Source organism: Phytophthora sojae (assembly GCF_000149755.1).
Source record: "Phytophthora sojae unplaced genomic scaffold PHYSOscaffold_1, whole genome shotgun sequence".
Classification (NCBI taxonomy): Eukaryota; Oomycota; class Peronosporomycetes; order Peronosporales; family Peronosporaceae; genus Phytophthora; species Phytophthora sojae.
The window spans coordinates 8,470,470-8,492,264 of NW_009258115.1; the positions used below are offsets into that span (position 1 = coordinate 8,470,470).

The 21,795-nt window shown below is 56.8% G+C and overlaps 10 protein-coding genes across 10 annotated transcripts; 8 read left to right on the forward strand and 2 right to left on the reverse strand.

Moving 5' to 3' along the window:
• Nucleotides 1–708: 708 nt before the first annotated feature.
• PHYSODRAFT_437144 (hypothetical protein) lies at nt 709–1,389 on the forward strand (the record flags this gene model as incomplete). Its single annotated transcript, XM_009518112.1, has 1 exon — nt 709–1,389. A coding segment is annotated over one exon (681 nt), but the record flags the coding sequence as incomplete, so codon positions are not given.
• A 2,300-nt stretch (nt 1,390–3,689) lies between these two features.
• On the forward strand, nt 3,690–5,328 carry PHYSODRAFT_343985 (hypothetical protein; the record flags this gene model as incomplete). Its single annotated transcript, XM_009518113.1, has 1 exon — nt 3,690–5,328. The coding sequence occupies one exon, from the start codon at nt 3,690–3,692 to the stop codon at nt 5,235–5,237; it is 1,548 nt and encodes a 515-aa protein (XP_009516408.1). The 3' UTR covers nt 5,238–5,328.
• A 1,045-nt stretch (nt 5,329–6,373) lies between these two features.
• On the forward strand, nt 6,374–7,051 carry PHYSODRAFT_246253 (hypothetical protein; the record flags this gene model as incomplete). Its single annotated transcript, XM_009518114.1, has 1 exon — nt 6,374–7,051. One exon carries the CDS (start codon nt 6,374–6,376, stop codon nt 7,049–7,051), a length of 678 nt encoding a protein of 225 aa, XP_009516409.1.
• A 1,043-nt stretch (nt 7,052–8,094) lies between these two features.
• On the forward strand, nt 8,095–8,313 carry PHYSODRAFT_457256 (hypothetical protein; the record flags this gene model as incomplete). Its single annotated transcript, XM_009518115.1, has 1 exon — nt 8,095–8,313. A coding segment is annotated over one exon (219 nt), but the record flags the coding sequence as incomplete, so codon positions are not given.
• A 234-nt stretch (nt 8,314–8,547) lies between these two features.
• PHYSODRAFT_373635 (hypothetical protein) lies at nt 8,548–8,715 on the forward strand (the record flags this gene model as incomplete). The annotated part of the gene is made up of 1 exon (XM_009518116.1): nt 8,548–8,715. A coding segment is annotated over one exon (168 nt), but the record flags the coding sequence as incomplete, so codon positions are not given.
• Nucleotides 8,716–11,965: 3,250 nt separating this feature from the next.
• PHYSODRAFT_537560 (hypothetical protein) lies at nt 11,966–14,538 on the forward strand (the record flags this gene model as incomplete). Its single annotated transcript, XM_009518117.1, has 2 exons — nt 11,966–12,483; nt 14,420–14,538. Coding segments are annotated over exons 1-2 (582 nt in total), but the record flags the coding sequence as incomplete, so codon positions are not given.
• A 1,120-nt stretch (nt 14,539–15,658) lies between these two features.
• On the reverse strand, nt 15,659–16,353 carry PHYSODRAFT_468344 (hypothetical protein; the record flags this gene model as incomplete). Its single annotated transcript, XM_009518118.1, has 3 exons — nt 15,659–15,865; nt 15,948–16,120; nt 16,185–16,353. The coding sequence occupies 3 exons, from the start codon at nt 16,351–16,353 to the stop codon at nt 15,659–15,661; spliced, it is 549 nt and encodes a 182-aa protein (XP_009516413.1).
• A 2,598-nt stretch (nt 16,354–18,951) lies between these two features.
• Nucleotides 18,952–19,659, forward strand: PHYSODRAFT_455491 (hypothetical protein; the record flags this gene model as incomplete). Its single annotated transcript, XM_009518119.1, has 1 exon — nt 18,952–19,659. A coding segment is annotated over one exon (708 nt), but the record flags the coding sequence as incomplete, so codon positions are not given.
• A 339-nt stretch (nt 19,660–19,998) lies between these two features.
• On the reverse strand, nt 19,999–20,481 carry PHYSODRAFT_469537 (hypothetical protein; the record flags this gene model as incomplete). The annotated part of the gene is made up of 1 exon (XM_009518120.1): nt 19,999–20,481. The coding sequence occupies one exon, from the start codon at nt 20,479–20,481 to the stop codon at nt 19,999–20,001; it is 483 nt and encodes a 160-aa protein (XP_009516415.1).
• A 581-nt stretch (nt 20,482–21,062) lies between these two features.
• On the forward strand, nt 21,063–21,785 carry PHYSODRAFT_353613 (hypothetical protein). The gene is made up of 2 exons (XM_009518121.1): nt 21,063–21,429; nt 21,505–21,785. The coding sequence occupies exons 1-2, from the start codon at nt 21,079–21,081 to the stop codon at nt 21,589–21,591; spliced, it is 438 nt and encodes a 145-aa protein (XP_009516416.1). The 5' UTR covers nt 21,063–21,078; the 3' UTR covers nt 21,592–21,785.
• The last annotated feature ends 10 nt before the right edge of the window (nt 21,786–21,795 follow it).

A 21,795-nucleotide genomic window follows, 5' to 3' on the forward strand; every position in this document is an offset into this window, starting at 1 on the left:
ACAAAGGAAACCCGAGCGTCGTCGCATCGAAGACGCAGCATACGAATACGTCGATCGTATGTAATCGAGCCATACGATTATTTTGATTGTTTTGCCCCCCTCCCCGCGAACGAGATTTCAAGCTGTCAATGCATGGACGCTACACGAACCTATTCACATGTCAACGCCGTGCCCCTTCACTTCGTGTGGAGATGCCAACTCGGTGTTGGCAACACCCCTGTGACGGGTTTGTCTTTGGCCCTCCCACGGCGACGGCGAGGTGAATTATGACAACTACAATACTTGTTGCTGTACATATACAAACTACGCCACAAGTCTTGTGGTCTCCTGGGGGAAAGTCTCCTTCGACTTTTCGTGAAAAGCAGGCCTTTCGCAGCGAGAACCATGCCCATCAATAAATTCAACATTGGCGACTTTGTCCACTGTAATACTCTGCGCGGTAACCGGCTTGTGGACCAAAACAGGGACTTGGTGACGGGCTGCACACGTGGTTCGACTCGGCAATCGGCAATCGTAGCACGACGCTACCATTCTCGATACCCAGAGGGTCACAAGGCACTGGTGTCTAGACGAGTTCCTTCGTCGAGATCGCGCAGGACGAAGCACAGGGAAGCGATGGGTCCAACGGAGTCGAAGCGTCCTTCATTCATTCCAGCTTTTGCCTCGCAACGACCACTTCGCAGTTGACTCGCTTGCACCTCAATTGTCATGAAGTCGCCGACGTCGTTCACGCTGTTCACCGCGGCCGTCACGCTTGCCGTCGCCAATGCCGAGTACTTCACCGGTGACGGTACGGCTTACACGCTTGCCGACACCACCAACGGCAACTGTAACATGATGTCGTCGCTCGGTTTCGCCACCACCGACTACGCCGCGCTGAACAACGACCAGTGGAGCGGACTGCAGAACTGCGGCCGCTGTGCCGAGGTGAGCTGCGACGATGACCGCTGCGCCGACAAGACCAAGTCGGTCGTGGTGCAGATTCTCGACCGTTGCCCCGAGTGCAAGCACGGCGACCTGGACCTGTCGCCATCGGTGTTCAAGACGCTGACGGGCTCGGACCCGTCGCGCTACACGATCAAGTGGAAGTTCGTGGACTGCCCCGTGACGGGCAACGTCAACTACTGTCTGAAGGGTGGCAGCAACAACTTCTGGACGGCCATCCAGCCGACGAACGTGGCGACCGGCATCAAGAGCCTGCAGATCAACGGCAAGGCTACCAAGATGCTGGACGGAGCGTACTACTACCTGCTTGACGGCTCGGGCAAGGCCTCGACCGACCTGTCGAAGGTGACTGTGTCGATGACCGACATCAACGGTGTGGCCATGAAGGACACGGTGAACCTGAGTGCGGGTTCGTGCACGAAGGGCACCAAGCAGTTCCCCAAATCGAGTGGCGCGCCCCCGGCGAAGACCGGAGCGCCGAAGACTAACACGACGGTGCCGACCACCGCTCCTAAGGTCACGCCGGTGCCGGTGACGGTGGCCCCCAAGGCGCCGGTCACGCCTGCCCCAGTGACCGAGAGCCCTGCCACGCAGACCCCTCCGTCCACGCCTACCGTCACGACCGCCCCTGTTGCTACGCCGTCGCCTGTGGAGCAGACGACGGACGCGCCTGCTACTGACGCCCCTGCCGACACGCCGGCACCTATTGAGCAGTCGGAGACCGAAGCTCCTGTTGCTGACACTCCGGCGCCGATTGAGCAGTCGGAGACCGATGCCCCTGTCGCCGACACGCCGGCTCCGATTGACCAGGGTGAGGTGCCCCCCACCGGCCCGATCTCGGAGGACTCCTCGTGGGTCGACGTGCTTGACTGCGACAAGAAGCCCGGCCAGACTGCTGAGCAGGGCTCTTCGGCCGGCAACGACGAGACCCAGCAGAACTCGAACGCCGGAGACGAAACCCAGCAGCAGCAACAGTCGGGTGTCGGTGGCGAGAACTCGGCCGACTCCCCGGACGTTCCGGCCACGGTTGCCCCCGTCGAGGAGGGCAGCGACGCGCAGACGCCTTACCAGCAGTCGAGCGGCGAGGGCAACATCGAGTACTCGACGTCCGAGCCGACGGTCGCCCCCGCTTCGTCTTCGGCTTCGCAGCAGTCGGGATCCACCAGCGTGGGTGGTGAGGCCGAGAACCCCTCGCAGGACGCCAACTCGGTGGACGCGGACAACGCGAGCCAGTCGTACGAGCAGAACTCGGCCCCCGGCAGCGCGGACGACACGCTGCACGGTTCCGACGTTGCCGGCAGCGAGGACCAGAACACCCCCGTCACGGAGGCTCCCTCCAGCCCCAAGGACTGCCCTATGTAAGCAAAGCGTCAAGCAACGTGTAGATAGTGTAGAGCGTACCTTTTGAGTTTTTATCCTCGGCCCGAAGAGGCAATGTATGGTTCAACCATTTCCAGGATACACACGTACTGTAGCGCCGATAAATGTCGTCAACGTCTTTCAAACAAGCACACATGTTCGTCACGTGTCCATTACGATAACGAGAAGTAACGAGTTGATCAACGGTCAAAGTGAGCTCTTCGAGGTCCTGTATCGGAATAGGGCCTGCATTGAGGAGACCATTTCGACGACTGTCAGCACCCGTCGGCATGGCTTGCACAGTGCAACCTATCCGTGAGCTTTCATAGTTTTGTTCTTTTAGCTAAAATCAAAAGACAATGCGGCTGCGCTCTCAACAACAGGAGAACAGCACACGTTACAGTACTGTGCACTGTACCAGATACTTCATGTAGCGTTTCGCTGCTAACCAGCTCCCAGCCAGCCAGCTACGTGCACGACGGCGGCCGAGTTGGATTTGCGATCTTTTCCTGTCGTCGCCAAGCAGATGGAGGACACCGTTGCCGCTCGGATGGGGTGGTCTTGTGGCTGCTCTGAGCTGTCCACCTGGCACCTCCTCTCCGCCTGCGGCCACCTCGGGCAATCACGTCAATCTCGTGCCGCACGATTCGTGCGGCAGTGGCGACCTCCAGCTGTTCGAGGGTGGACATGCTTGCGCGTCCCTCCCTTACAAGGATTCAGAGTCGAGAAAGAGATCGAAGAGCAGCTCCTCTCGCAAAGGCGAAGGCGCTGGCTGACATGTGACCTGGGTGCCCTAAGAAACGGGCCACCACATGGACAGTCGTGACTAGCGCATGGCATGGACTTGCCGCCGTGGGTACAAAATGAACTCGGTGCCGCGAGTCGAACGACCCCACCGACAACCGCGCCGAAAGCAAAGGGTTTTCCGGAGATTCCTCGCTGAGCTTCAGTTACCGGAATGCCAGCCCCCAATATATATGAAGCCGCGAGCTCTTTTCGCCGAGAAAGAGAAGCCTCAAGCGAAGACGTTTTCGGTACGAAGCATCGCGCGGTGGGGACCGCTTTCTGTCCCGACCGTCGACAGCCACCGCGGCTCCGCAACACCAGCTGGGCTCGGCCTGTCCAGCCGGGCAGCGCAGCCTGCCCGCGACGATCCAGGCGCCGTATGATCTCTTCCTCACACTTTAGACAGGCACAGAGGTTCAGCTCGGCCTGCTCTCTGTCGAGCGAGCGGTACCAAGAGGCAGGCTTTCGAGTTGTGCTCACCACTACCGCATTTGCCGTCCGTCGAGCAATTGCAAAACTCGACATCGGACGGACCCTAAAGTCCCATTCGCGTCGGCGTCGGACCATCACATCGACTTGAAAGTATTCTTCCCTCTAGTATGAAGAGCTTCACGATTCTCGCGACGGCGTCGGCATTGGCGGTGGCCAATGCCGACGAATACTTCACCGGCGACGCCACCGCCTACACTTTGGGGCAGACAAGTGCCGGCAATTGCAACATGATGTCAGCTTTGGACTTCGCTACGACGGACTACGCCGCGCTCAATGACAAGCAATGGGACGGACTCCAGAACTGCGGCCGCTGTGCCGAAGTGTCGTGCGACGACGACCGCTGTGCCGACAGGTCCACGTCGGTGGTTGTGCAGATCTTGGATCGCTGCCCCGAGTGCGCGTACGGCGATCTGGACCTGTCACCGTCGGTGTTCACTACTCTGACGGGCTCGACGCCGTCTCGGTACACCATCAAGTGGAAGTTCGTGGACTGCCCCGTGTCGGGGAACGTCAACTACTGCCTCAAGGGCGGCAGCAACAACTACTGGACGGCGGTGCAGCCGACCAACTTCGCCACGGGCGTCAAGAGTCTGCAGATCAACGGCCAGGACACGACCATGCTCGGCTCGGCCTACTACTACCTGCTTGATGGCGCTAGTCAAACCCAGACGGACCTCACCAGTGTGACCGTTTCCATGACGGACGTGAACGGCAACTCAATCGAGGACACGGTGTCGCTCACGGCTGACTCGTGCACGGAAGGCTCCAACCAGTTCCCCTCGGGCGGATCGCCTGTCCAGCAGAGTACGCCGACTTACGCCAAACCGGCGGCCACGACTGCGGCTCCGACGAAGGCACCGACTCAAGCGCCTACACAGGCACCGACATCGGCACCGACACCGTCACCCACGCCGACACCCACGCCGACGCCTACGCAGACGCCTTCACCCACCACGGTGCGTCCTGCTACTGATTCTCCTGCCACTACTGCCCCGTCCTATCAACAGCAAGAGATCTTACCCACTCCTGTTCCTGTGTCTACCACCGCGACGCCCACCACGGCCCCATCAACTACTGTTCCGACTGCCCCACCGACTACCGCTCCGGTAACAACCACTCCTGAATCTGCTATTACTCAGGACTCGGAGACTGCCAGCGGAAGCGATGCCATCCAGAAGACCACTCAGCAGCTTTTCAACGTGACGGGAACGGTCGAGCCTGAGGCCACGGCTGCCCCTACGAAGTCGACCAAGTCGTCCAAGACGTCAAGCAATACCCCCACGACTTCAACTGACGATGACTACACTCAACAGCAGACGCAGCAGAAGGTGGGTGTGCCCGCGGCGACCACGGCTGCTCCGTCGACGGGCACCGAGCAGCAGACCACTGACAGCCAGGGCGACGATGACGAGGCCCAGCAGGCCAACACCAAGTCTGGCGAGACGTCGAGCGGCACTGACCCGGTAATCATCATTCTGTCTTCAATGGGCGCTATCGGCCTCGTGGCCCTTATCGTCGTTGTGGTGGTCGCCAAGAGGAAGAACATCCAGGAGCAAAAGGCTCGCGACTTCGAGGCCCCCTCCATGGTGAGCGTGCAGTCCTTCGACGTGCAGAACACTCCTTCCGACCGGAGACAGGCGTTCGGCATCCTCTAGGTTTGTCGACAACCCATAGTCTTGGTGTGAAGAAGAAGCTATGACTTCCATCAGTTTTTTATTCGTGAAGAATCAAGTTCAGTCCCTAGGTAATGCAGTGAGTTGTGTTTGGTTGTGCGCGCTGTCGTAATAAGAAGAACTAGAATCAAAACCATATTGGAGCGACGCTTTTGTGCCAAAGTGGAGACGTTGCACATGAACCATCACAAGTGGATGGACAGCAAATCCGCCCAAAGGATAACATTGCTACGTTGACAAATTACTAGCGCGGAACAAGTGAGTGTGTATCTGCTGCTTGCGTTGCTTTGCTACACAAGCTGAAAGGAATGGGTGTCCTTCAAGGACCCCTTACCTACATGCACATTACAACAGAAATCTAAAGCGATGACTTCAACGAAATCTGCGCATATACATGTGTATATTTGGACATGATAAGTTACAGATTCATTGTAATTTAACCTTCTGATTAGCCGAAGTGCTTCACTGTCGTTTTGGTTAGCGCTGTAAGTTGTTTTAGACTCCTCGTCTTTTCTTCTGTGACTTTAGCAGCGTTCGAGTACTCTATTAAAATAGATTTATTGGCGAGAAATACTCGATGAATTTCTAATTCCAGGCTGTGAAGGCGCCATTGCAGGAACAGCAACTCGCTTTATGGCACGTAGAACATCGAAGTTCGATGCTCGATTCGAACAGAGCCCAATTCCGAGCCCCACGCGCAGTCCACCCCCACTTGGCCCTTAGCTAGCGCCGATGCAACAAGACGCTTTACCAGCGCGAGATTTGTTCTGCGCATCGCTCGATCATCGAGACGAAAGGCAGCACACTCCAATCCTAAAGTAATCTGTGTGAGTGTGACGCCGAGCAAGGAAAAAAGTTGATTTCACTATGAGCCGCCGATTGACTCGCCATCCTGGAAAATGGTTGTTCGAAGACAAATGTTGCCGTTCACCTTTGCGCGCATTTTGCGTTCGCACAGCGTTACATCGCGGAGGCACATCCCTGGTCGTTCCTTGAGCTGTTCCTTGAGCTGGTCTGGCAAACGCCGCGCCGCCCTGCCCTCCTTTCCACTCGGGGCTGGCCATCTTGTCGCCCTTGCTCGCCGCTCTCACTTTCCAATCCGCCTTCCTATCGACACGATGGTCAACGTCCTGCAGTACTCCGCGCTTCTGGCTCTGGGCGTCTCCGCCGCTTCCGCCGGCCAGCAGACCTACTTCCAGGGCGACGGCACGCCCTACGACCTCAGCGGCGTGAACATGGGCAACTGCGCCTTCATGTCGTCGTGGAGCCAAGCGGCCACCAACTACGTGGCCGTGAACCAGGCGCAATGGGACGGACTGACCCACTGCGGCCAGTGCATCGAGGCTACGTGCATCGACCCCAAGTGCAAGAACAAGAACTCGGCCGTGATCCTGCAAGTCGTGGACCGCTGCCCCGAGTGCCGGTACGGCGACTTGGACATGTCCCCCAGCGCGCTCACCAAGATCGTGGGCCACAACCCGGGCCGCATCAAAATCGGCTGGAAGTACGTGGACTGCCCCAATCCGGGCAACATCAAGGTGTGCCTCAAGCAGGGCAGCAACCCGTGGTGGGTCGCCGTGCAGCCCACGAACACGCGCATCGGCGTCAAGAGCGTGGCGATCAACGGCAAGCCGGCCAAGCTGCTGGATGGCGCCTACTTCTACTACATCGAGAGCGGCGACGAGGTGCCCTTCAACAAACTCAAGGTGGACATCACCTCCGTCGAGGGCGACAGGGTCTCGGGCACCTACTCCATGTCGATCGGCCAGTGCGTCGACACCAAGCAGCAGTTCTAAGAACAACGTTATTTGAGCTTCAAGTACGGTTGCGTGCCTGTAGACGAACGTGGCGTGGGCCTACCTAGAAACTATGACGTGAATATCAATCAACCGTTTCGTTTTACTGTCCGACAAACGTGATACCCTTCAACAAACGCGTTAGGGTACTGTATTGCATGTAAATGTAGCATCTACACAAGTAAGCTTACAGTATCAAGTCTCTATGTGCATCTGCAGAGTTGATTTAGTAAGAGGGATGACCATTGTGTTGACCACATCTGAAGGTGCATTAGGATTTCTCGCTTATGACCAAACGCCCATTCGTCTGCAGGATCAACAATATCCAGCGTTGGTGCTGTGTATGCCGTTCAGCTGCCAGCCGGACAAGCCGTCGACGCCGTCATGCGAAAGTCAGGAGTCGACTCCAAGTGAGTCCCAACATCCAACAGCAGGACAGCTGCAGGATGATCAAGCTCGCCATCCTCTTCGTCCTGGGCGGCCAGATGCCTTCGCAGCGAGAAGCTGGGCGCTCGTTTCCAGACGCCAACATTGCGCGCGTGAACCTGTGAACTGAACTTCAGCCTAAACGTCCCACTGCTTGACCGACGTGACAACCGGACGATAACCAGCTGGGACGATCGCCATCGTGCCATCATCTTGCAGTCGACGGCCCAGCTCCTACAGCTTGGTCCGCCCACTTGGATATTTATCAGCAGAGACCACAAACAACGACCAATTTAGCAGCAGAGACCACAAACGATGTGATTGGTTAATAATAAGTAGGCCTGCCAAGGAGCCGACAGCCATCCATGAAAGCCGACTGTGATCGCACACAACGCAATTCAAGATCTGACAAGCACTCCAACGACCCAACCAAGCTACCATATCCACGCCTTCTACCCCAGCTAAGATTACCATCCTAAGCGGCCTATGAAACGGTTGTCCGCTGCTTCATGACTGCTGATGAAGTCGCGATGGCTCTGGCGGGCGTTGATGCCGTGCCAGAGTCCAAGTGGTTTAGGTCGACGGCTACCGAGAAGCGCCGTGAAGCTGTACTGAATTTGTCTGATAACATCAATGCTAACCCACCTATTTACCGCCTTGCCTGCGAGCGTTTGGTGGATTTTGTGTCGCGCCTGCACCATGCGTGGGCTGTCGACAAGAAGTGGACTATCGTCGAAGTCCAGGAAGGCTGCCCGCCCGAGGAGCTGCACCGCGATTTCCAGCCCACCGAGACCACGGCAGCCATCAAGAGACACGAGTGGGTGCAGTCATCGGTCATGGTCTCCCTTCACGAGGGAACGAAGCTACTGGTGGTGCCGGAGGCTTTCGGCGGGAGTGCTGTTCGTTTTAATACTGTGGAGTTAGAGCTCCGCGCAGGCGACATGGTGCTATACCGTGGGGATCTGCCCCCCGTGAGCGCGGACCGCAACGTGCACGTCGTGGCGCGTCTTCTGGTCGACGGCATCGAGCATACCGGTGCTGCGGAATCGGTTGCGTGGGGATTCTACCGCTGCAACTACTGCTTCAAGCGCTGCGAGTCTAAGCGTGTGCTCTCAAACCATGAGCGCTACTGCGACAGCAACCCGAACAAGGAGGAGATCGCTCGGAAGCGCAAGGCCAATAACGACAAGGGGGCCTACTGCGCCAAGTGTAAACACCACTTCGGCAAGAAGAACGCCTACGATGTCCACAAATGCTACGCTTAAAAAGTAGTGTAGGTGTTTATTTTAAATTAAAATAAAGTCTACACAACTTGGAGCCTTATTACTTTCTTCTTCTCTTATAATACTAATTATTATTATTATAACTATTATAATTAAAAACTAAACCTTAAAACATGTATGACGCGTTTGTAGGGGATTTATGACCTACGCTAGGGAAATTCCGCATTATTTCTTATAGATTTCACTGACCTTAGAAATATGTTATTATTTTCACGCTGTTAATGTAAGACAGCTGCATTATAAGTTTTATACTACATATGACCGACTATACAACTGTTCCATCCAACTAAACAAGTGAATGCAACTACAATAGGCTATTTTACTTATGCGTCCGTGAACTTATCACGGATCTTTATGGTACTCTCATGGATCCGCATGACGACTCATGGATCCTTCACGTTGATCATGGATCCAAGTAGGTTATCATGGATTGTCTACGGCAAGATCATGGATCTAGGTTAATTCTAGTATATATATATGTTGGCTACTTTTTTTTTATCGGTAATCCTTTATTTTCTAGAGCTACAGAAATTTTTCGACAATAGTCGTCATGGATCATTCAGGTGTTTTCATGGATCCCCATGAGAAATCAGGGAATTGTTAGTATTCAGTCATACATTCACGTGAAATCTCGTGGATATTATAGAGTGCAATCGCCGTAGATCGTTGGATCTGTCGCCCGGCTTGTAGATACAATGGAGAAGGCTTCACAGCGCTTGTCAGCGACAAAGTATCGTGGAGAGGCAATCGGATGTTGACAGCCGAGAAAACATCGTAGAGTTTTGGCACCAAGACGCCTGGTGAAAATAGTGGCGTGTGTCGTACATCGGCAACGGAGCGTCTTTTAGCTTAGATCGTGAGAATATTACAGCTTGGATGTGCCGACATGGCACTTGCAGCTGCTCAGATACCACACAACGTGTACAGGTACCTTTGTCCATATCTATCTCAGCCACACTTGTGTTTCCACAGACATTCCGCTCGTCAAAAGCATCAAACACGTAGAATAGAGGTTCCTTTGGCGGCAAAACGTTTTGCTTGGCAACGTTTTTCTTCGCTGCGTCTAGTAGCTTTTTAGCATGGGGGGTCACATCAAACTTCGCCATGTGCCATTTTCTGAGCAAGTTCAATCGTTTCTGGCAAACACTAACCGCACGAGTACAAAACGCCATCAGCGAGCTGAGTACCAAATTTTCACGTACACGAGTCCAGAGTAGGCCATTGTTGTCACCTTCGATGCCGCTAGTAGTGCGCACCCCGAATAGTGGTAGTGGATCCCCATGCTTAGAACAGTGCCCCAAGATTCATTCAGCCACGACAATTCCGCGGGCGTTGGCTGCATGTTACCAACCACGCACCAGTCGGTGGGATGGATGCGACGAAGGTACTCGTGTACGTGTTCTTCTACCACCTTGTCACCCGCACACTTAACAATGCCAGTTGGGTATCTTTTACGTAAGCGATCAATCGCTGCATCGTATGCCTCCGCAGTCTCCGTGGATTGCAACTCGAAAATGTCGTCATTCAAATGCTCTTGATTCAGCTTCAAAGACTTAAATCGGTCCATGGTGTTGAAGCGAATGTGCAACGAGCAGAACTTGAGATGAACCTGTAGACCGAGTTGGGCGAGGAGCACTTCGGCGCCAAGCTGTTTACCTCAATCACAAAAGGTAGGTCGGTCGTGCAAGTGTAACCCAGCCGCTACACAGTTGCAGAAGAACCAGGCGAAATTGTCCACAGTCTCCTTGTGTATATACGCCACGGCAACAGGAACATTCTTCTTTTCTCCATCCTTTCCAATGAGGGTCAAACATATTCCATTGTAGCCCGGGTCCTTCATATGGGTTCCATCACACTCCCATACTGGAAGGAGGCTATCTTGTAGCTGGACAGCGCTTCCAATCGACAAAAAACTCCTAAAAATTCTGCCTTCCGCGTCTAGTTGAAGGCACACTCTTGATCCAGTGTTTTTGGCTGCAAACTGGGTGAGAAAACTAGGTTGTTTACCGAATTCGTCGACGGGATCCTTCTTTTGGCTAGCCTTCGCCTTCCGCATGGCACGGTACACTAGGGAAGAATGCGCAGAGAGGTCGAAGCCGTCGATTTGTTTAATACTGTTCACTACTCGTGCCTTCGATGTGTTGTGTCCTTCCACGATGACGGCCTTGAACCCTGGTAATTCCACAATATCTTCAAGCATGAACTTCGGTACACTACAGCAGCACTGACCATGTTGAAGATCGAGCTTGCCAATATACCAGGAACCTTCAGGAACGCCGGACAGCTTGGTCTTGGGCTTCTTGCGCTGTGTATCGTTTGGGGTAGCTGAAGAACCTCGCTTCTCTGTCAACGTAATAGAACACGTACAGTTGCTATCAATGCAATACCAACGTTTCTGACAACCCGTGCCTTTGTTGCGCTCAACTCCAATGTTGTTATTCAAAGCATAACGTCTGATGAATCCCCCGGCTTCGGGTAAATCAGGGAAGTGTGCGTGCAGAACTGGTTCGTCGAGACCATGAAGACGCAGCAGATCGAGCCTTGACCTTGGCGCGCTCATGGTTGCAGCCCGGTCCGTTTTCGCGACTAACATCAACACCGGCAAGTCTCTATTACCTCAAAAAAATTAACCAATCACATCGTTTGTGGTCTCTGCTGCTAAATTGGTCGTTGTTTGTGGTCTCTGCTGATAAATATCCCCGCCCACTTCCCGCCCGAATCACGCGTCAAGTGCGGTTCCCACAGGCAGCTTGTGCCTGCCCACGTGTCGGCGCCGCCGACATGCTGATCGACCCGAGCAGACGCTGGCGACTCGAGGCTCCACGTGGTTTCACCGAAGTTGGCGCGCGTTAAACGCGCAGCAAGCTCCGCGTCCGCCTGCCACTGCAGAGGCGTCGGGCTCGCTGCACTGCACTGCGTGGAGACACTACAGTAGGTATCCGCCCACCTGCTCAAGTCCCTTGCTGGCTCGAGAGCGAGCCGCGCGCAAGGGCCGGCGAGCTTGAAGCCGTCCGTTTAATCCAAAGAAACGATGACGCATCGGTCGATTGTGCTGCTCGTGAACCAGGAACTTTGCTGTCCGTCTGGTGCACATCGGGCAGATCTTGTCCCGCCAGCCCCCCCCTCTGGCCAAGAGCCTGCTGTTCGCGCCCGATGTCAACGTCCTGCTCTGGCCCACCGAGCTGCTCACTTTCCATTCCGCCGAGCAAAGCGCACCACCAATTGAGACCATCCAGCCACAGCTCACAGTCTTTCCAACCATGGTCGCAGCTCTCCGATTCACAACAGCTCTGTTGGGCGCTGTTGCAACATTCGCCGCTGCAGCCGACGAGTACTTCGAGGGCGATGGCACGAGCTACACGCTCGGACAGACGAGCAGCGGCAACTGCAACTTCATGTCGGCCATCCCGACGGCCTCCACCAACTACGTCGCGCTCAACCAGGCGCAATGGGACAACCTCGGCGGCTGCGGACGCTGCATTGAAGTGTCCTGCATCGACGAGCAGTGCACCGCCAAGAACAAGACGGCGGTGGTGCAGGTGCTCGACCGCTGCCCGGAGTGCGCGCACGGCGCGCTGGACCTGTCGCCGACCGTGTACAAGGAGATCACGGGCCTGGATCCGAACCGCCTCACGGTGCGCTGGCGCTTCGTCGACTGCCCCGACCCGGGCACCCTGCAGGTGTGTCTGAAGGAGGGCAGCAACCCCAACTGGATCGCCGTGCAGCCGACGAACAGCCTGGTGGGCGTCAAGAGCGTCACGGTGAACGGCGCGGCCACGAAGATGCTGGACGGCGCCTACTACTACGTCGCGACCACGTCGAACGCCGATCTATCGGCGGTGAAGGTGGCCGTCACGTCCATCAACGGGGACGTCATCTCTGGCTCGTTCGCCCTCACGGCCGGCAAGTGTACCGACACCAACAAGCAGTTCGGCAGCGGAAGCGGCGACGACACCACGCAGCAACACACGCCTGCGACGTATGCTCCGTCACCGACGACGGCTGCCCCGAAGGCCACCACCGCTGCCCCGGAGCCTGCCACAGAAGCACCGGCTGCTACTACCGCTACGCCGTCGACTACCGCGCCGACACAGACTAACGGCAGCGAGGCATCGGACGAGGGTTCTTCCGACGAGACCGACCAGAGCTCGCAGTCGGAGGACACCAACCAGTACGAACAGAGCTCGCAGAACGATGACAGCACGCAGGATGAAGCTTCTTCGGCTGCCATGACCACGGCTCCGGTCGCTGAATCCACCCCACCGGCCACACCGGCATCGACACCGGCAACGCCGGCATCAACCCCTGCCGTACCCGAATCTACCGACGCGCCGACACAGTCCACCGACACGTCCAAGTGTAAGGTGCGAACCCGTCGCCACCGCAACTAAGCATTCGTCTGTGCGCCCCCAGTATCATCCGTTCTTGTCGAGCGTTGCGTTTTCGCTGGAAGATGCGTCGTGTATTCGTAGTCCTCGTCCGTTTGAAGGGGCTCTATTATCTAATAGACTCTGGTCCACCTTACAACTTCCTCGTGTACGCTATTAGATAGAGGTTCCTACCGCTCGGGCCACCGCCACGACTCGTGGCACGAGCTGGAGTTGACCTGACTGACCAGACGATGCCAAATGAGACTGACGTCGGTCCCAGCTGTCGAGAGCTGAATGCGGCGCTCGTGCCTCTAGCGACGCACACCTGCGCGCCCAGTGCTCTGAGCATCGCCATCTGCGGCGTCGGAGCTGCGTGCGTCTGCGGTCTGATGCCGGCTGCACCTCGTCCCCTCCAAAGCAAGGCAAGGCGAGGCAAGGCAAAGCAACACCGCACCGAGACCCCGCGCGGCTCACTCGATGAGCACGACGACCCCGTCGCTATCAGTTTCGCTGGCGCCGACGCCGCGCTAGCCACAAGTGCAGTGAATCACTGAGTGATCACTCGGCACTCGACGCCGCGAATCATCCGTCAAGATGGCGGCGTTCCGGCATGAAACCTTCAGGCGCCCCCAGCTGTCGCCCAAGAACAGGCCGGAGGGTGCTCGACACTTCGCTCTCGGATCCAGGAAGAGCAAGCACGCCAAATGGGCGGCAGTTCACGTGGCCAGCCGTTGCCGCGTCGGATACTGTAGATATCCTGGTCTCACCCCACTCACGGACCCCGGCAACGCTTCCCACCATGCGCCCACTTTCCAATTGTCATTCACCCCAGACAATGGTCTTCCGCACCCTTGCAGCTCTAGGAGTCGTCGCCGCTGTCGCCGGCGTGTCGGCCGAGTACTATGAAGGTGACGGCACGAGCTACACGCTGGGCGACGTCAGTGACGGCAACTGCAACTTCATGTCGGCCATCCCGACGGCGTCCACCAACTACGCAGCGCTGAACAACGATCAATGGGACGGCCTGGCCAACTGCGGCCGCTGCGCCGAGGTGTCCTGCGTTGACGACCAATGCACGGACCAGAGCGCCACCGCCATCGTGCAGATCTTGGACCGCTGCCCCGAATGCAGCTCCGGCGACCTCGACTTGTCCCCGACAGTGTTCAAGAACATCACCGGCTCGGACCCGAGTCGGCTCACGATCCGTTGGAGATTCGTCGAATGCCCCAATCCCGGCACCATCAAGGTCTGCCTCAAGACCGGCAGTAACGGCTACTACGTGGCCGTGCAGCCGACCAACACGCTTGTCGGCGTGCAGACCGTGACGATCAACGGCGAGTCGACCTCGATGGTGGACAGCACCTACTACTACCTTATCACCAGTACCAGCGACGTCGACCTGACCTCGGTTAAGGTGTCAATCACGTCCATCGAGGGCGAGACTGTGGAAGGCACGTACTCGCTGACGGCCGGCGAGTGCGTGGACACCAACCAGCAGTTCACCGCGAGCAGCAGCAGCCAGACGAGCAGCCAAACCAGCCAGACTTCCACTTCAACGTCGACATCGACCAGCACCTCGGCTCCTGCGTCGACGAAGGCCACGCCCACTTCGACTACGGCGACACCTACTACTACTTCGGCTGCGATAACGCAGGGAAGCAGCGCCGCTGATGAGGCCTCGTACGCGGAGGAAACGACCAGTGCCCCGACCAGCACCACTGCCGCCCCTGTTTCGACAACTACCACCCCGGCGTCAACCACCGTTACGCCGGTATCTACTACTTCGACACCGGTGTCGACAACAGCAGCGCCTGCTTCAACAACGGTCACGCCGGCATCGACCACAGCTACGCCAAGTGTCACAACTGCGACCCCGATATCGACGACAGCGCCTACTACAAGTTCTCCGAAATGCCGTGTGAGGAGCCGACGTGACTAACTGCTTGGAGCTGCTCGTAGTTGTTCGGATACAGATTTTGCCCACGTAGTGATAAAAGCGTTCTATGAGTGAATACACCACACCATTCCAGCACCGTAATTTTGGCTAGTTTTATTTTATGAATTCCCCGCGGAGATATTTCAAATCCAGCTTTGACGATAAAAAAGCAACGACGATCTCAGAAGAGTTATTGTGCCAATTTTTCTAGCGTGGAGGCATGATCAAACCCCAACGGATCCTCACCCGTGGTGAATACACTATTGGAGACCAGGCTAAAGCGTGGGGATGCGTAGTTCGAAGTTGGGGGGGGGGGGGGGCAAGCTAATGTCTGCGCGCGGACGTTGGTTTCAGAATTCCATAGTGAATGATTCGAGCTGGCAGACACGGACGGATGTAGTAGCTACTGATTTATTGAATCGGTTATGGCGGGAATCTCGAATGCTCCGCAGGCGAATGCAGAGAGTGCGTGAATGTTCAATCCATGAGTGCGGCGCTCCGTCCCGCGCGCCTGACTGCAGCAGCAGCTAGTGATAGTAGCTCCGGCAGTAGCGGCGGCGACATCGACAACCGTGTTGCGGCGACGACCGCTTCATGGTGGAGCGATCGTCGAGATCATGTGGAGCTTGCTGTCGATCTGGCAGCAGTCGTTGTAGACGCGGAGCTTTGTCGGCACGACCGTCACGATTGAGCCCGGTGGTGGTAGCATCGGGTTGTCCTTCTTCATGCCATACAGTGAAAGCGTGATGAGGTATTTATTTGCTTCAAATGTGTTCTCGCGCTGCGCATCTTGGTAGACCTGCACCGCAATGATGTGTGAGAGCCGTGTAGTTACAGGACGTTTAATGCTTGAGCGGGTCGACGATGTAGCGCAGCGGTACCTTTTGCTGGTCGGCCAGTAGTTCGGGCGCTCGCTGGTCGCCCAGATAGACGCACAGGAAGCGCGCTCTGTGGGTGTTGTCCTCGGCGGCCCTCGAGAGTCGCGCCTGGATCCGCACCGATCCGCGGATCTGGGGATCGGTCATGTCGTTGCTGGCAATAAACGCCCGCAAATCTCAACCATGACATGCACGCAACAACGTCAGCACCAGACTGGCAGTTCGCAGCGGCAAGTGTACCTTCGATGTTGTCGATGACGCGCGGTTTGTGCATCTCGAGGTACTTCTTCAACTTCTTGACGGGCGAGACATACTCACGCTGCGCCGGGTCGCTCGACGCGCGCTCGTGTTTCTGCTTTTCAGGGGGCGCTACAGCCGAAGACAGCTCCGGCACTGTCAAGATTGGCATCGGTATCGCCATCGACGGCGAACGGCTGCCGAGAGCCGTCACCATCGTCGGCGTTGACACTGTGGCTGCGACCACAGCCGCAGACGTGAGTGTAGTGGCCGACGTCACTGGCTCGTCGGCGTGCTGGGACTTGGCGTGCTTCTTGGGCAGCATCGACTGGATAGGCGAGGTCGTGGACGCTACTTGAGATATGGAGTCCCGCAGCGCTGCTTCACGGCGCGGTGCCGATCGTAGCGATCGCTTGGGCAGTGCCGTTGCGCATGAAAGCCGATGCGCATTGAAGCCGTTAGGGTCGTGATTGGTGCAAAATGCCAATAGTAGGCGGCCATATATGGTTGACTCGTTGAAGTTGTCGTTGTCAGTGAAAAGCGCTGCCGGTGAAGCGCCAACGCTCATCAGCGGTCGAACGCTCGCGAACTTTACCATCTGCCTCGAACACACCACCAAGGAAACGCAGTTTGCACCATTTGATCTGCTCGTCGTAGACGGGATCTCCATGATGAACAAAACGCAGTGGCTGAAGCTCGACCGCCTGTTGCGTCGCTACATGCACGTCGCCTGCGTGCCGTTCGGCGGCGTGCACATCGTGCTCGTCGGCGACTGCAGATGCCGCCGGTAAGGGCGGGTCCAATCTACTTGGACCCCATGTACAAGGCACGGCCGAGCACCGTCAACGTCCAGGGCTTCGAGTTGTGGCGCCAGGTTACAACCATCGTCGTGCTGGACGAATCGGTCCGCTTTCGCGAGGATCCCGAATGGGGAGAAGGCTACCGAAACGCGCGCGTAGGGCACTGGACCCGAATTCGTGGCAATGATCAACGTCCGCGTGTGCAACCACGAGCTGCACGAAGGCGATTTCCTCGCCGACAGCGCCGGCGTGTTGTCTGCGTTCGTGACACCCGAGAACGCCACTCGGCTCGCAATCAACAACGCCTTCATGAAGGCGACCGCGTCGGTCCTGCCACGCGGAGTCTATCCGACACGCGTGGTCGCAAACTTCAAAGGTGCGCTGAATGCGCTTAGCGTGAGCGACCTGCGGTAAGTCTTGAGTCTTCCCGACAATCGCTTTGGACGGATGGCCCCGTACCTTGATCTCATGGACGGCATGCCAATCCAGGTGACCCAGAACGTCGCGACGGCGAATGGCATCGCGAAAGGCACGCTCGGCAGACTCGAGTATGTCCACTTCCCGGCCGACACCGAGTTCCGGCTCGCCCGTGATGCTGCAACGTTGATGATCGTGCGCCTGCCAAGCCGCGCACCTGAGTACGCCGTGATCCGCGTGCCACGCCTGCAGGCCGGCCGGGCTGCGACCCGGAGTTGTTTCCTGTCTTCTTCAACACGAAGGCCTATGCGAAGACCACAATCAGGCTCGCGCCAGCGCCCGACGGCCAGCCGCGCGCCGTCACCGTGAGACCGCAGCAATTCCCTTCGTGTGCGCGGTCGGGTCGACCGTGTACAAGGTCCAAGCCGAAACGCTGCGGTCGATGGTCGTCGTGGACTGGAAGTCGTCGATGGCCGTGATTAACAAGCCGCAACAGACTTATCTACTTGTCTCGAGGGTTACAACACACAATGGACTACTAGCTCTACAACCCATGACGGCGAAGCTGGCAGCGTGGTCCAGGCCACCGGCGCACGCGATACAGGAAGAAGAGCGGCTAAGTGGTCTCAGCGATGCCACGTTGGCGGGTTTCCACCTGCCAGTGACCGCCAACGTGGCAGACCGGGGCCCCAATCCAAGCAGCCATCCAACCCCCAGCGAAAAACAATGAACCAGGTTGCTTTGAAAGTCACTAACATCGATAATCAACACGTTAGCGACCACCTTGCAAGTGCATGCACATTGCACACGCACCTCTGGACTTTACTCGTGAAGCTTCGTCACTCGCTCAATGAATGCATTGGCGCGCCGTACGCATCTTGACTAGCTGCAGCACTCAAGACTTGCGCTAAAACTGCTGTTGCCGTCCCCGACGGCGATTGCGTAGCGCGTGCGAGCGCGCTCGATCCTCTGCTGTCGCCGTCGTTCTGCAAGTGACCCACCACCCGCAACATCCCCGTCTGATGTCGCCCGAACGTCGCCTGAATGGCTACCGAACGTCGCCCGAAGGTCGCACGATCAAAACGCGCCGCCTTTGGTAGACCCCCTACCGTAGTTCTTCGAACTACGAATTATTTCGACACGATCCCATCTACGAAAAGATTCGCGACTCGTGAACTTTCGTTGGATTTGAGTTACTGGTCTCCGGAATTAGCACGATCTCATACAAGTGGCCAAACCAACATGCTTCCCCGAAATGGTCTTCTTGGAGCTTGTCATGCGTTAAATGCGCAGTGCTGGAAATATCGCCATGAGATCATGCACTCAAAATAAAGGTAAGGACCTGACACTGCAGTCTCGGTGGGGGACCGCCATTCATCCGATTCAACGTCCATGACCTGATCTCTTCTTATGCTAGTCGAGGAAACCAAGACCCCACCACCCACCAACTATGGTGGGCCTTCACACCTCGACGATGACCAGCTCGGGGCTCTTGCTATGCCACTTCTCACTTCGACTTCGACCTCCAAAGCCACAAGTTCAGTTCAACACTCATGATCAGCACGTCGGTCTTCCGCGCTCTGCTCACTCTGTCGGCCACCGCAGCGGCAATGACCTCGGCCGAGTTCTTCGAAGGGGACGGCACCGCCTACACGCTCTCTCAAGTCAGCAGCGGCAACTGCAACTTGATGTCTGCCAACAGCATTGCGCCCGCCAACTACGCCGCGCTGAACCAAGTACAGTGGAATAACTTGGGGAACTGCGGCCAATGCGCTCAAGTCTCCTGCATCGACTCGAGATGCACCAACCCGACAGCGTCCGCCATCGTCCAGATCGTGGATCGCTGTCCCGAGTGCAAATACGGCGACTTGGACCTCTCCCCCACCGTCTTCAAGACCATCACGGGCTCGGATCCAAGCCGCCTGAAAATCCGCTGGCAGTACGTGGACTGCCCGAACCCAGACACCCTCAAGATCTGCCTGAAGGACGGCAGCAACGGCTACTGGACCGCAGTGCAGCCAACGAACAGCATTGTCGGCATCCAGAGCGTCAGTATTAATGGCCAAGCCACGACCAAGTTGGACGGAGCCTTCTACTACGTTGCGACGAGCTCGACGGGGGCCAACCTCAACGCGGTGAACGTGGCAGTGACCTCAGTCAACTCTCAGGTCATTCAAGGCACGTACTCGCTCACTGCAGGCCAATGTGTCGACACATACCAGCAATTCGCAAGCTCCTCCGTTGCAGCACCCGCACCGACCCCCAAGTGCAACGTCCGCCGCAGCCGCAACTGAATTTTGGGCCACACTCTGTTCCTCCGATTCACTAACGCTTAGAGAAGACCGCAAAGTTACCATTACAGTGCACGATTAAAAGGGGCCGTACCTTGGCACCCAATTGTACATTTCAAAGCTAGACCTAACAAAATAAAATGAATGGGATAATGCACCATTTGATGCCTGGGTGAAGGAAACTCAATTCTACCAAACAAGCCGCTCGAATATTACTGCATTGAGCCATTCTTCCTGCTACACAACAACACTGCAAAAACAAGGTTAGAAGAAAAAAAATTAGCCAGCAAATTTCACGAAAGCGTCGACTCACTTGCTGTTGGTTGTTCCGGTCGGTTGTGCACTAGTAGCCCCACTTGCTGGTGTCTGCTGTTGCTGCTCTGCGTTCGTCGGTTGCTCGCACGTGACGTAGCTGCGCTTGAGCGTGAGTCCGTTCCGTCGAATGAACTTGGTGACCCAGTTCTCCGAGGCCTTGAACGTCGAATCCGAGCGCTGGAACATGTGCTGCGCCGTCTTGGCGATCCACTTTCTGGTGACGCGGTCCTTCTTGGCTCGCTCCTGGATCACCACCACCAGCAGCTTCTCCTCCGAGTCCTCCAGGTACGGCTTGCGTCCTCCTCCGCTGATACGCTTCTTGCTGCCCGAGTCGCCCAGGATCTTGTCCCGGTTCTTCCACCACTTGCGGAAGGAGGACGCACTGACGTCCCAGTTCAGCGCCCCAAAGTGTTTCTCCGCTCGAGATGGGACCCCCTTGCCTGGACCCATTATCCAGTGGATGGCCTCCTTCTTCATGCTCAGTGGGATACTCTTGCGCTTCACGGGCGGGGGCGACGCACCCGGGTGGACAACTGCAGGCGGTGCCTGCGCTTGGACCGTTGATGACGCATCGGAAGTGGACCCAATTGCCTCCGCAGCTGCCGATAACGGCATCAAGTCGACGACACTACTGTCTGATTTCATGGGCTTGGTCTCGACAGTCGCAGTCGCCGGCGCGCCAGTATTAGGGCGGGGTCCGGCCGCTTGGGAGTGGGCGGGCGCTTGGGCCTGGTTGACGGCGTATTGCTGCTGGAGCTGCATCAGCAGGTGCTGCGTGGCCGGGTCCAGCATCCCGTCGGGCCCCGTGGCGGCATTCACGAGCACCAGCACCTCCTCGGCCGACGGCGCCTTCATCATCTCTTCCTGGCGCGCTGGTAGCGGAGGGGGGCCGATTAGTAGACCGTCCGAGAAACCGATTAGAAGCCCGCTGAACTTGCGGTTTGTATGAACTACAGTTAGCAGTCGTCTATGTACGAATGGGTGTGCGCCACACTACATCCTATTTTGAAAAGCTGCAATGTCCCATTCCTCAAAAAGATACTCAAGTGAGCTATCTACGGTATCTGAGCGACTATGGCTCTCAAGCGCGTGTACACGACGCTACTGGCGCTGGTCCTCGCTATCGCTGTGATCAACGTGCTGGACTTGGGCCCGTCGTCGGTTGTGGCGGCAGAGAAGCCGACGGCGCGTGCCAGCCACATCCTGGTGCCGACCGAGGAGGAGTGCGACGAGATCTTGAAGGAGCTGCAGGCGGCCGACGACCTGGAGGCCACGTTCGCGCGGCTGGCGAAGGAGCGCAGCAAGTGTCCGTCCAGTCGCAAGGGAGGGGACCTGGGGTCCTTCGGTCGCGGCCAGATGGTGCCCGAGTTCGACAAGGTGGCGTTCGAGAAGCCCGTGGGGGACGTCCACAAGGTCAAGACGCAGGTGGGTACAGTACTGAGGGGATTGCGGGCAGAGGAAGAGCTTGGTGGCTGATTTTTTAGTGTTATTTGTTTACAGTTTGGATGGCACTTGGTGCTGATCACGGACCGCTCGGGGGTGGACGACGCGCTCGACGACTTGGACGACCAGGATCGAGATCTGTAAGGACGAGTGAGTGCAGGCACCGAACGAGTTGTGCTGTACTAGTGCTACCCTGCTAGCAACAAAGCAGGGAACGGAGGTACATGGAAAAAGAAAGAAAAAAAATGTTGCTGAAGAACGAACGCGTGCTGTACTCTCTTTGATGATAATGTGTACGTAAGATTCAGTAAAACGGGGGATAAAATAAAAAGAAAAGCAAATATGGTT

Coding starts and splice junctions, on each gene's coding strand:
- PHYSODRAFT_353613 (XM_009518121.1), top strand. CDS start 21,079: ATGGCTCTCAAGCGCGTGTACACGACGCTACTGGCGCTGGTCCTCGCT. Junction 21,430..21,504: donor TCCACAAGGTCAAGACGCAG/GTGGGTACAGTA, acceptor ATTTGTTTACAG/TTTGGATGGCACTTGGTGCT.